The sequence below is a fragment of the Dermacentor silvarum genome, chromosome 9 (assembly GCF_013339745.2).
Source record: "Dermacentor silvarum isolate Dsil-2018 chromosome 9, BIME_Dsil_1.4, whole genome shotgun sequence".
NCBI lineage: Eukaryota > Metazoa > Arthropoda > Arachnida > Ixodida > Ixodidae > Dermacentor > Dermacentor silvarum.
The window spans coordinates 130790351-130804124 of NC_051162.1; the positions used below are offsets into that span (position 1 = coordinate 130790351).

The following is a 13774-nucleotide window of genomic DNA, read 5'->3' on the forward strand; positions in this document are numbered from 1 at the left end:
CTGGCCCTCCGGCTCCTTGGCACTTCTGTCTATACACATTCTACATTCCTATTGCCATGTGGCCACATCTATTCTTGTACACCTGTGCTTAATAAACACAGTTATTTCCCCGTTTAACCCTTTGAGGATTTTTACCATTCATGAACCGTGGAGATCTTATGTTTGATATTTTGAGCGCATTCGATAGCATTGGGTGTTGAGAGGTGCTGCCATCTCTGTGGAGTTGCACGAACTCAGTTTTCAATAATTTGCTACTATTGGAGAGGGCAGTTTAAAAAGTTTGCCACGAGGGCACATTCCTTGTGAAAAAAATTCTACCCTTGAAGGGTTAACAAAGTCCACTGTTCTATCGCCCGCTATACGAGACACGATGAAACATGGATTATTAAGTCAAATGCTGAGATAGAGGAGTCACTTTAACAAAATGAGTGATAAATTAATCCAACCTGAAATACTATTGCAGAGTCAATAAAGTCTCCAACCAAAAACCTGGCATTTATAACACCCAACTTTTCGAAGCCAACACAGATTGTTCCTCAAAGGTTAAACTATAGATGGCAGGCAGCAGAGCTTTATAGAAGATCTTGGTGATACTAGCAAGGGGCTTCATTTACGCCAAAATTCCTCCCAATCGAAGCTTGTTGTAAACATTGTCGAGTCACATTCGACAGGGAAATGCGTTGTTACACCCGATTTCTTTAAGCACATATTCATCACATGCTAATTATTACATTACATTTCAGAACTAGTTCGTTAATCCAGGAATTTGCTATACAGTGGAAGCCTGTAGATATGTTCCTCGCTGTTGCGTTTTCGCAGTCTCGACCATTGACTGCCATGTATTATGTTCCCCTTTGATACATCGCCATTCTGTAATGCTCCCGCATCTTATGTTGTGTTTGAATGTGGCAGTCCCGTAAATTTAGCGATGCAGAGGGAAATTTGCTTTCGCACATTGCTACGAAGACAATAAATGTATACGTTGCAACAAAGCGACCAAAGCTGCACAAGTCAGGCAGGCGCTGCACAAGCATATTGAGAAAAAAAATATGGTTGATCCCTCTTTCATAGGAATCGATAGAACACGAAAGTGAGACGTGTCTTCACAGAAGCTGTTGCTTGTTTACTTCGTCAACTCGCGGTCCGCTGCAGTGAAAGGCGCACAATTTGCGGGTCGGCGACCGTGTTGCAGGTTTACTTGGCGTGTGGCATCTTGTTGGCGAGCGGCGCCCTGCTGCCGAGTCGCTTCGGCGAAGGTACATGTATTTTGGTCCGGCTCCGTAGTGTCTTGGGCAGCCAGTTGAGTTGTGACACGTTCAGCTTCAGGAATGCGAGTGGCAGAGTGAATGTGCGAATGCATTCTGCTTCACGCTGGCGTGTCTCTCACCGGACCAAATTGAAATTTGCTCGTCGATGTCGTTGCCGCTTAGGGCAGCAGTTTTCTTAGTTGGTGCCATCGCAAGCGAAGCAGTAGGCGGCGTGTACGCACTGCTGATGCATGTTGAAACTGCACTCCGTAGGCGACAAGGCGTCACAGGCTAATCGGATGCCAAAGACAAGTCACCTGCAGAAACTACATTGTCACCTCAGCAGAAAGCCTACGCTACCTACACCAGGCTACACCGCCTACACCAGGCTGCACCGCGTTAAGCCTCTGCTGCGCTGAGAGTACCGAAGCGCTCACTGTTAGGACTCGTTATTGTCATGATGCAGTACTTCGCTTCACTGCTCCTAGATGGTGGTGCCATCCCTGCCAAGAGAGAGCATATTTTACGCGTTCGTGCCGACGTCACATTCGTTACAGGAAGTTGATGGTGAACCCTGGTATAAAATTTTTTTGCGTTAAAAAGTGCGCAGAGCACTTAGCGAAGCACGCGGAGAAGTGTGCATCGGTTAAAACCTACTGGTAACCACGCACACTGGGCCAAATTCGCCGAATGCAGGGCTACATTTATTGTGGGGCTGGCATAATCGCTGCTTCTCTTTAGTCAGCTTCGCTTCAATAAAGCTGTGTTATGCAGTGAAAAATATAAAGATTGGAAACGGGCCTCTGTCATGCGCGCACGTGCCGTCACAGTATGTCACAGTATGAGCACCGAGCCATCTGATAACTGCACTGGCAGCCATTCCGAGCTGTTTTTGACGTTGCTGAGGCGGTTTGCAGCCTTCCTCACTGTTACGTTTTCCCGGCTGTTATTTTCTTTTCCGCGGTCCATTCAAAAATGTATCAATGGGATTCTACTGTATCTGTGTTTGTTATATTGAGCTTTGACTATTATCAAGCTCTTCAGTGCAGCTGCACTGCTTGCCTATCAATTAACCCTTGAGATTGGCCCATAATAGTTGGGTGTAATAAGCCCTAGTTTTTAGCTTAACTAGGCAGGTAATTCTGTCAAAACATTCAGCTTCTAACTTGTAAATTGTCTTGTTTCACTGGGAAAGCATTGTACATATTGAGGTCCATAAGTGTGCAAGGTCTGTGTTTATTGCTTGTGCGCATCTGCACTACCATGGCTTGAATAAGAATGCATAAACAAAAACCCACTACAAACGGACAGTAATGACAACAGCAATGACAACAGATGGAAAATAGAACTTGGCACAGGTGATCGTGTACTTGTTATCTGACTGATCAGAGCAGTCTTGATTTCTTTGTATGTGTGTATTAGGTCTTGCTGTGATAGTGTTCGAGCTTTCTTTATGTTCACGCTGGTGTTTCAGCTATGTGACAACATCGAAGGCGCAGCACGCCTCCTTTATTCCAATGGACTGGGTGAATCGCTGGCGTCAATGATCGTGGCCGCTCCGAGACAGCTCCTCCTCAGCCGAAGGTAGTAAACAGTGCATCCTGAATAGAAGCTTGTGCTGGTTGAGGGAGATTACCAAAATAAGTAATAATAAAGAAAATGCGCGAGTTGATAATAGTTTCTTATAGTTACGTAGAAAGTTAGCGCTGCCATGTATGCATGGGAATGCTGGGACGTGGCGGCTTCGGATTGTGTTCTTTCTTGGACAACCAATGTGTCGTCAAGGGATACCTAGCTAGCAGCGTTCCATCTGAAACAGTGGCTCACTCTTTACTAAAACAGCATGAAACATTGGCTTTTGTTATTGTTTAATACTTCTTGCTTATTAAATCATAAGAACCTGTGCTGGGTTGTTCAATTATTTCAAATGGGAACAGTACCAGCAGCCACTAAAGTTGGAAGAAAAAGGACAAGGTCTGCGCTCACCATGTGTCTGTTTCAGTCATCTGTTTTTGTTTCTTTTACTTACTAGTGTTCAATGTGAGTAAACAATACAGAAAAGTTTAACGGGCAAACGAAGACTTTATAGGATCAGGTCATTCTAATAAAGCTTTATTTTTGCGGAAATGATTACGTTTTAAGCCAAGCCACGTTCAGGACACGTCTCAGCATTCCCTAGTGACACAGTGCCCATTAAGAAATTTGCATAGAACGCAGTGCCACATTTTGCTCCCAGCAGTATTGTAAGAAACTCTGGAATTAAGAGAAAGGTAAAAACTAAATATGGAAAAATGAGCATAGAAGAAGGGACAGGAGATTGCTTATATGTTTTAATCTATTTTTCTTTCTGTGTGAAGTTTGGTGACATTTTGTCACAATATATATATTCAGTGTTGAAAGGAATTTGAAAGTCTGTAGCCACTATTACGGTTTGGTATGGCATTCGGCATTACGGCAGGTATGGCATTCAGCATTACGGCAGGTACGGCGTTCAGCTATGGAGCACAAGTTCATAGGTTTAACTTCGGTCTGCCAAAGCTGCATTCTGATAAATGTGACCTGCAACAAGCATCCACAATCCAGTACATATGTTAGTAAACAATAATGAACCTTGGGATGGTAAGATTATTCCAGAAACCTTTGCTATGAATTTATATCCAAGCTGTAGCTTCTGGTATGTTAGGCCCTGTCTGTGAAACAGTGCTAGAGTCTGTAAAGCATCGAAAAAGCTTAGTCTTATTTCACACAGAAATTATCATCTACTTTTTCTTTTCTGATGTGTGAATTTTATTTTGCGACAATGTAGCATTCACAGTAATTTTGTCCTCGGCGGACTACTTTCATCAATGTCGTGCATGAGCTCAGTCGTGCAGTGGCTGTTGCTTATAAAGGTAGCCAGGTGTTCTTTTATGGACCCCTATTGATGGCTGAAGGTTAGAATTTTTGACAGCTTTTGCAAACGATGAGTGGAGCATTGTTTTCATAAATGAGATATTTTCTGGATTGGGAGCTGAATTTCTTGCTCTTTTAAGCATGTAATATATCCTCACGGGACACTGTATTTAATGTTTTTACTACTTTGGGGGGCTATCTAGTAGTTGTAGGAATTGTACACCATGGAATCCTTATGTTTTGTAAATGGTTGGCAGTTCAAGTACAGGACATGGAGAAGGCTTTGTGGACCTGGTGCTGGCTCTCATTAGAAGTGCCTCTCTTGCAACAGCAAGGTAAGCACGATTCATTGTCATAAATGAAAAATAGTTTAATAATATTAGCTTAATATTATTTTGCAAATTGTGATTAAGTAAGCATAGCGACTCATGTATAAACCTTAGACTGCTTGTGGCAAATTAATTTTTTTCTTGCATTAAGCATGAAACTCGTGTATCAGTACCATGTCTGAAGGTTTTCATAAAATCTCATCACAGTAACCAGATTGGGCATCACATTACTGTGAAATGGTTGTTTCCATGAAATGCCACCTACCTACATTATTTACGGTATTTTAATGGTATACTGTAGTGACTGTGCTTTTGTGATGTAGGGAAGGAGTGTACAGCTGCAATGCTATTCTGAATCTATATGGCAATGCAAGATTGACTCAAAGGAAGTTGGCAGACATTTTGCTTCCTTTGTAGCCTACAAAGGAAATAGATTTAATGTGAATTCAAACTGTATCCATTTTCTTCAAACTCATGCTACATACAACTGGTGTAGCATGAATTCATGCCACACTGAGTGGATTCCAGCTTTTCTGTTCAGGAAAGGAATTCTCATTTATGGCTGTAAAAAAAAAAAAGTTACTATTTGCGCTATTCCTAATGCCAGATAGAATTTGGGCACATCTTTGCAGCTTTTCCAGGAATATCTTTGTAACTGTCTTTCTTTTTGTTTTGTGACAGGCTTGCAATGGAACAAAGTGGCAAGATCTCGATGGAGTGCTTCCATTCACTGTGCAGCCTCTTCGCACGGCTGTCTGAAGCACACAACACACGCTGTGGTGAGTGCCCTGCTTTTCATAAAGGGATGTCGGAGAGAACGATAAGTTGTGCTGTAACATTAAATTACGCTTCTAAATACCAAACAAAAAAAATCTTCGGCAGAACCCATATATGATGAGTGTCTAAGTTATGCGAGGGCTCTTGCAAAGCACACATACAGTCAACGTTTGATTTTTCGGACTCCCTAGGGGCTGCGAAAACGTTCGAAAAATTGGGCAGTCCGAAAGAATGAATGCATGCCTTTTACTGCCCAAATTACCGCAGGCACATCCGAAATAGCTCTAAAGGCCTGCCAGTGCACATGTTAGGCGTATCGATGCTCGTACTGTGATAGGAGACGGTGGGTGTGTGCGTGTATAATTAAGGGAAACATACCGTGTGCCGTGACAATTGCCCCTTCCCACTCTTGGTATGCTTCACTGCGTAACATTGCTAAATTGGAGTGAAGCTGACTTCTGGCAACCGGCATTATGCAACGTGTCGTGCTTTCCGAGCTTCGAAGCCATTGGTGAGGTTTACAAAGGCGGAGTTGGCACCATTGCTAACAGCGGCAAATTTTTTTCAGTGAAAAACATGGCACTCAACAGCAAGAAGCTTGGCAGCGAACGTCGAAGTACAGTCGAGTCCCGCTATAACGAAATTCACGTGACACGCGAAAAATTTCGTTGTGGCGGAACTTCGCTGACGCGAAATTGGTATGTAATACGTACGCCAAATGGCAAAGCTGCGAACGAAGCCGAAACCATCGTCCGGGAAATCTTCGCGATGGCGTGGAGGCAAAGGTTGAGACGTACCGAAGGCAGTTGATAAAGTGTCAACTTCATGAGAGAATGCATTTCGCGCCGCTGTTACAGCATTTTTCGTACATTGCAGCCGACGCCTAACCCAACGCGTGCCTGGCTGATGGCGAAACACTCATTTTGTGGCACATGCACCGCAGCAATAAAGCGGTTTGAATTATCACAATTTCACTGCATATTCACGACAAAGTCGGCAAGCTTGCGCTTACCGGAAATTTTATTTCCAGAAGTTGGGTCAGCCTGAATTTCTATCGCTTCATGGCAAGTTCGTTAGAAGAGTCATCGCAGTGTCATTGTCGTGGGTTCTGCTAACTTTTCTGATGAGGTGAAAAGGATCCATTACTTTCAAAGCAGTCTCCGGAGTCGGTGTGTCTAGCGGATTGTCATTTTTCCAGACAATGAGAGGTTAGCATCGTGTTGACAACAGTGGCTGCTTCGCAGCCGCTCAGGCGCTATCTTGAAAGCAATCTGCGATGTGCACAAAGTGAGCGCCTGCGCAGGCCTCATCTTCAAAGCGATCTGCGATGTGGGTAAAGTGCAACTAGTGCCGGTAGAGTCGTGTGCGCTGTGCTTTCGATGTTTAGTTCGTGGTGAAGCGAGAGACGGCACGGAGGTCAATTCGCCCGCTGCTATTGCTGCGTCTTCTCACTCCAGCGTGTTGACACCGAGTTTCCGCGGTCATCGAGCGAGATGTATTCATGTTTACCTGTGAGCGCATGACACCATGCTTGGTAATTTAGTTAGCGAATGTTTACTAGTTTATACAGCCAATAAAACTGCTATCCTTAGTTCGTATAGCTGTCTACTAATCTACTATTGCAATCGATGCTTCGCCTTTCGGGCGAAACGAGATTTTTTGCTTCTGCTTTCTGCCTCGGGGATCATATTTGCCTTCTCCTCGAGAGAGAGAAATTTGCGCTTCTTCGTTCGCGTAGCCATTTTGATTGGACATAGACCTCAGAAAACGGCAGCGATTGCGGTGATCCCCTGCAGTCTCGTGCAGACGTATGATGGCCACGCGTGGCTATGGATTGCAGGGGCTTAAATCGGTACTTTGAATTTGATTTTGTTCGCGAAAACCTCGTTCAAGCGGACATACGATCGTCACAGCTTTGGAAGGGCCTTCTAATTTGACTACTCGGCAGTTCCAATTTCAGTTCAGTCCCCGTTTCGTTCTCGAAAAGTTCGTTGAAGCGGAAATACCGAATAAAACGCCTTCCTTATGAAGGGACATTTTTTGTATTACTTTCTATGGGCAGCTGACGGGGAATCGGAAAATCTTCGTTGTGGCGGAAATTTCGTTGTAGCGGCATTCGTTGTAGGGGGATTCGACTGTAGTTAGGCCTAGCGTACGTTGCCGCGATGGTGGCTACGACTGCCAGTGGATCTCCATGCGAGAGTGCCAGTTCAAGGCGGCGAGATAATCAAAATGGCGGTGGTGGTGGCTTCGATTAATGCCGTTTTGGGCCTGCGGTCATGGCAAAAAGTCCGGAAAATTGGACGGCGGAGGTTTTTTGCGTCTCAAATTTCAGACGTTCTTATACGTTGATTCTATGGGGTACGTGGCGGTGCCACGAAGGCGTCCGAAAAATCGGGCGTCCGGAAAATTGGTCGTTGATTGTACTTTATCCAACTTCCATTACAGTCGATTGAGTGGAGTGGGACAATGCATCTGTTTGGCTTTGTCACTTTTATTAGCAAATGCACAGTGGCCCTCTTCGATTATCCGTTCCTGACAGTCCTGGACTGCCCGAGACGGTGCTTTCAGCCAATGAGCGTTGCGTATGCAGCCTTTCGGACAGTCCGGGACTGTCAGAGACGGATAATCGAAGAGGCCCAGTGTGTCTCTGGAGACCTTCTAACCCTCCACGCGCGATCCCCACTCATGCATCGATATCTGGAAAGCATGATGGTGGCAGTGTTCTTTTGCGCTACTGTCGCACATATTTCGCGCCCCTTCTGAACTGTTGCCGTGGTGTTGAGGTTAGGTACTTGCTTACTACGCCGCAGGCCTGGGTCTGTTTCTCGTAGTGGCGACATTTTTAATTCTTTTTACGTGGTCATCGCACCTGGGCCACATAGACATACCAAAGTGGGGTGGGATAGCCAAAGAAATGCTCTACATTTAAAAATCCACTTTTACTGTTGAGGAGGCTTCACAAGCCCCGAAAGACGCAAGAACGAAAGACAAGTTGTGGCACCACCTTGAAGTACCCGCACAAACTTGCCATGGATTTTGACAGCACCTGTTTAGGAAAATGAGAAAGAAAGCATTTTAACTTCTAGTAATCAATTTCCTGCCAAGAAATGAAGAGTTTATATAGAATATTTTATCAATCTGAACAGAGTTAGTGTTTCTCTTCATTTTCTCTGTAATATTTCCTTTTTGTTTTAATTGTTTGGCATATTCTTTTGAGCAGCTTGTTGCATTAGACATGGCAGCTGTTGTTGAAATGTAGCACATGAAACAGCTGTAGTGGTGTGGCATGTTGCGGCTATTCCGTTCACATTTGATCCTATCTTGTTGCTATTTGCTGTATGCAACCATGGAGACAATAACATGTTGCACAGGCGATGAGAGAGTCTTTCAGAATGTGCCCACCAAGTGAAAAAAAAAAACAAAAAAAACAGCCAAACATTCTTTGTGTAACAGGTTGAATCACAGCCTTGTTAGCAGAAATATGTAAGTACTATAAACTGTAGTATTGTCAGCTTACAATGACTGTACTGACTAGACATATGATGCGCTCAATTATCATGGACAGATTGGAGTGGAGGGACAGACTAGAGTGTCCCTTCCTTCTAATTTTCTGGCCACGTTTACTCACATCACTATGCTCAACCAACTTCTCCAACTATCTGTTCTGTACAGACCATAAATTGCATGCAGTTAGTTGTTTTGTACGTTAAAGAATGCTATACAGCTTAGCCCTCTGAATTTTTGCGGTGTTACCTTTTGAGCATGAATTCACATGGCGAATGCTAACAAAAATAATAATGCCTTTTGAGTGTTGATCTTCTACTGCATGCACATTGTCTTCAGGGGCTATACCAACATGTTTCTGCTGTGCAGGCGAGACCTGCAAGGTTGTGCCCTTATTCAGGGAGTGCCAAGCAAAGTTGTATCTGTCGGCCCTAGAACATATTGAGAGTTTCTGCACTGAAGGTGAGTTTGATTACATCCACTGGCAATGCTTTGTACCGGCCGCAGTAGCTCAGCGACTACGGCGTTATGCTGCTGTGCACAAGATTGTAGGTTCAACACCCGGCCACAGTGGCGGTGTTTTGAAGGGGTTGCAATGCGAGAACACTCATTTATATCATGCTTTCGGTGCACGTTAAAGAACCCCAGGTGGCCAAAGTTAACGCTGGACCTCCCACTATGGTGTCCCTCATAATCCACTTCGAGACATTAACCCCTCAGTTTAATTTTGGCAGTGCTTTGCCTAATCTGAATGGCAACCAGAAAAAAATATGTTTAGCTAGTTGGAGTCTATTCCAGGATTGAGACATTGCAACTAGCTATTTGGAAAACGCAGCATTGCAGTGAATGCATCCTGTGTTCTTGTTCTGGTAGGGTGTATTTTAATCATTAGTTACAGTCCCTCAATTTCAGTGAAAGAAAAGCTTTCTTGTGGGCTTGTTATTGTGGAGTTCAGTTCCATGAATCAATCAATTTTATTTCATCTAGTTCATATACAGACAGAGGAGCGGCGAATAAAAGCTACCATTGAGCAGCTTGACGAGCCCGCTGCCATAAGTTGCTGTCTGTAACTCTTTACTAAGAAATTGTCCGTGTTTCAGTAATGAAAATAAGACACCGTGTATTGAAGAGTGCATGACACGTATGTATGGAAGTGATAATAATCGATCCAGATTCAGAAGTCATGCTCATTTCTAATTGTGGGTCATATTCAGCTCTTGGTTTCTGTTTTGTTTTCCTTGCTTCAGCTAAAAAAGTTTTAGCAGTCCACTAACATTTCTCATTTGCCATTGAAATGTTTGTCTATTTTTGCTTTCCTTTAAGTTCACTACACCATCACCATTCTAGTGTGGTTAATATCAATAGCAAATATTTTCCATTTGTTAAATTATCACAGATTTTTTCACTATGTGGCTTTTGCGGCAAAGAGTCGTTGTAGAAAGACATTCACAATGCACTGTATTATAACTTCTATAAAAACACTTAGTGGCAAAACATGTTTTCTGAAATAAGTAGGTCATTTATAGAGAACTGTTATATGAGTTGTTATAAGATCTTTTTTTCAGCATTATTGCTAGCTCTATGTATGGGGTGTATGCTGTTATTTGTTGTCTTGTAGGAAGATGCGTAGACATGGGCTTTGTACATATATGTTCTCGTTAGTGTGTTAAATCATTGTTTTACTTGTACTACATACTGTTCAGTTCTAGATTGTTCAGACTTTCACAATTTAAATAAAATGGTGCAGTCCTGATAAGTTTTATTTTAACTGTGCGTTGACAACCAAACGGGGAGATAAAAATGAAGATATTTTTACAGAAAAAAGAAGCCAGTCATCACCATCACTTCTTGAGGCGTTTGCTTCCCTACCGACACCAATCATGGCAGATGTGGCGCCATTGTCACCGGACCTCCATGGCGGACGGCACCTGAACTACTCCGATACGAACGGACCACGCGAATCTGTTGCTCCTTCCATGTCGTCCCTGTCAAGAGAGATGGGGGCCTGGTTTGCCCTCGCCTGTGACTTTGTGATATACCAAGGTGCGCAGCTGTTTTTTCTAGTTAATAGAAGTAGCTATCACAGGCAAATGTTTGCCAAATATCTGACAGATTGTTGGACAAATATATGTTTAGCTCATTCTTCAATAGTGGTGACTAAAACTAGGCTTCGTGTGACAAATTAGTATGCGAAGCTAAGACCATGATCCCAGTAAATGCTATAGCATCGAAAGCATTCAGCACATCACACCTCACGTTTGGTATACCTGCCATAAGGCAGGTCTTCTCATTTTGGATAAGCTTTATAATTTTGGAAAAAGTCATGAAATGTGAAAAATTGTTGCTGAATTCAGTTGCAGTTACCATCGAGAACTTCAAAATATGCAGAAATGTTGTCACGTAAGCCACTGGTGATCTATACTGATGGAAGCCACTGATGGGCATTAGTGCATGGCTTGCAGACTGTGATGGATTTAATTATGCTGATTGAATTATGCTTTGGCATAATTCAATTTGCATGTCACATTATGTACAAGACAAGAACACGAAGTTGGCAACTGCCAATCTGTAATAAGCCAAAGTAGGACATCACGTGTTCAAACAGCTTTTTCAGAGCAAGAGCAGACAGGAACGACAAAGAAGCACTCACAGACAGTGCTGACTCTCAACTGAATGTTTATTACACAAGGCACAAATGCTAAGAAAATGCGCATGTGCAACAAGAAAAGAAAAAGAGACAAAGCACGAAAGGCATAGCAATCTGTTTAACGCTTTTGTGTGTTTCTCAAGAATTCAGTCTCCTTAGCGCTTAATGTGATACTAGGCTGACTGATACACTGTGCACTGTTCCGGCTAATGTGACACGCTTCTTTAATTATTCTTTTGTTCATGTCGCTGTGCATGTCTCAGATTATCATGTTTGTTACTAAACACTGGCTGGCATTGATGCTTCGTGCAGTTCGCTACAAGGTTTGAGAATCGGTCCTTCCGGTTTGAGAATAGGGCATAACAGTAAGCAATGCGCGTTTGATGTTCCAGAGCTGTCTTGCGAGAGACCACCTACAGAGCTTTCACTGGTCGCTGCACTGTTGAGGAATGCAGTTGCTGGTACAGCCTTAAGTCACCTCAGCAAAGTAAGTTGGGAGACCTCTGTCTGTGCACATTTCATTCTAGTTCTACTGTATCATTCTTGATGCACTTGCATTTTTGTTGCTTTAGAAACAATTTGAAATGGAACCTACAGGCATCCAACTGTTTGAAATGGAACCTACAGCCATTCAACTGTTTCCTTTTTTGAGGGGGTAGAAAGGCCATTGAATAATTCTGGTACTTAGCTGTGCATCAACCAGTAGAATGTTTATAAATACGATACTGCAAACTCTTGACACGAAAAATTATATTCACAAAACAAGGAAACTATAGATACCCTATGGCTTTGTCAGGAGTCGAAGCAATTTTGTAGGTGTCTTACAGCTAAAAAAGTAATAAAAATAAAATGCCCAAATGCGCCTTAATGCTGCTTCAATATTTTATATTATTCACTAGAATGAATCAATGGCAGTAAAAAAGATCTGGCTGGGATTGTAATGACTAGGATAGGAATGGCTAGGATAGTAATGACTAGATCTGGCTCTCAAGTAAAATGCAGAAGCAATAGAAACTGATCAACTAATTACACTGGGTAAATAATTCGTTGTAATAGGGAATGGGTCGTGGGAACCTTTTGATATAAACTGAAAAATTGGTTCATTCATTAATTTGAACTTGTTGAGTGTTAAAGTACGATCGACTTCTGTTAATTTTCCCTGACGGGACCGACAAAATTGATCGAATTATCCGGCGTGTCGAATTAAACAAGATACAGAAAAATGCCAGAACACACCGCTGACTGATTTGGCAATGTTTGCCCCATTCTAACTGGCCCCTGAATCAAACGCACGCCCACTTTCTATGCGTCCAAAGTAGTAAACTAACGTAGAAAGGACATTAAAGCTCCTAAACAAAGTTAAAATCTAACACGCACCCGATTTTATTGCGAAGAGAATTGTTGCAGAATGGTGGTCGGTTTCTCGAGTTAGCTTCGCCGCACACTTTTTAAAGACAGTTTCCCCGCTATACAATTGTGCTATGCGGCAAAGCACGCAAACGTTGCGAAGGCTGATTTGGTTTCATAACCGATTGCACAGTGCAGGCAATTTTTGGCTCGATTTTCTTTTTGAAAAACAGTGCATTAGAATCGGGTAAATACTGTAATCAAACATTATGACCTATGGTTATCGTGTAAAAATCTTCTTAGGGTGGGTGGGCCGAAAATAGGCATTTTTGTCGAGAGATGTGTGCTCAATGCATTCCCTGTCTCCTAAGCTCCGCTGACACAGACACTGCCACTGAAGAGGTCACTGTTGGGGGGTCAGCTTAGGTGGTGGGACGCGTGCTGACTGGTCAAGTTTGAATTATCTGGTGAAGGCCGATTTTAGGATTGCAATAATGAAAGTTTGACCCCTAGAGATGCATGGGCATTGGCCAGGACCTTTGGCTGGGATCGAATTAACCGAAAAATAGAACTACTGGAGTTGAATTAACAGAAGCGTACTGTGTAAATTTAAAGTTTATAAGCTGTAGTTATTCTGGCATGGGCTGGATTCATGTCAGTATTTTCATTGCCTTGTAGTAAGGCAAGTAAATATCTCAGTGTAGGCTGGTGATACTTACCGATGGTCACAACATTCATTTTCCCTTCATGTATATGTAAGATGCATGCATGAAATTGACTTCTTTTCACTGCCTGTTTTTATTGTGTGCTTCTGATGTTTTGTGGAGACTGCGGGCGCAGTCGTTTTACAAACAGGGGATGCTGATTTGTGCTTTCAGAAATCAAAACGCAAGCTTTCCTCTCGTGAAAGGGTGCTGTCTTCTCTGAAACACGTGTTTCAGCCTCAGGTGGGTTTTCTACATCCCTCGAATCTGGGATCCTCAATGAAAGCACTGCAGGTATTTTGTTATTGTGATCACCAATTTATC

At 42.9% G+C, this 13774-nt stretch overlaps 1 protein-coding gene across 1 annotated transcript in view; it reads left to right on the forward strand.

The window, feature by feature from the left end:
- The window catches only part of LOC119464316 (lysosomal-trafficking regulator-like), a 95247-nt gene that overhangs the window by 35986 nt on the left and 45487 nt on the right, over nucleotides 1-13774 (forward strand). The window contains 7 exon segments of the mRNA XM_049656185.1: nucleotides 2722-2831; nucleotides 4397-4474; nucleotides 5150-5247; nucleotides 9122-9214; nucleotides 10571-10795; nucleotides 11792-11886; nucleotides 13625-13693. Of these exon segments, the coding sequence (XP_049512142.1) occupies nucleotides 2722-2831; nucleotides 4397-4474; nucleotides 5150-5247; nucleotides 9122-9214; nucleotides 10571-10795; nucleotides 11792-11886; nucleotides 13625-13693 (768 nt within the window).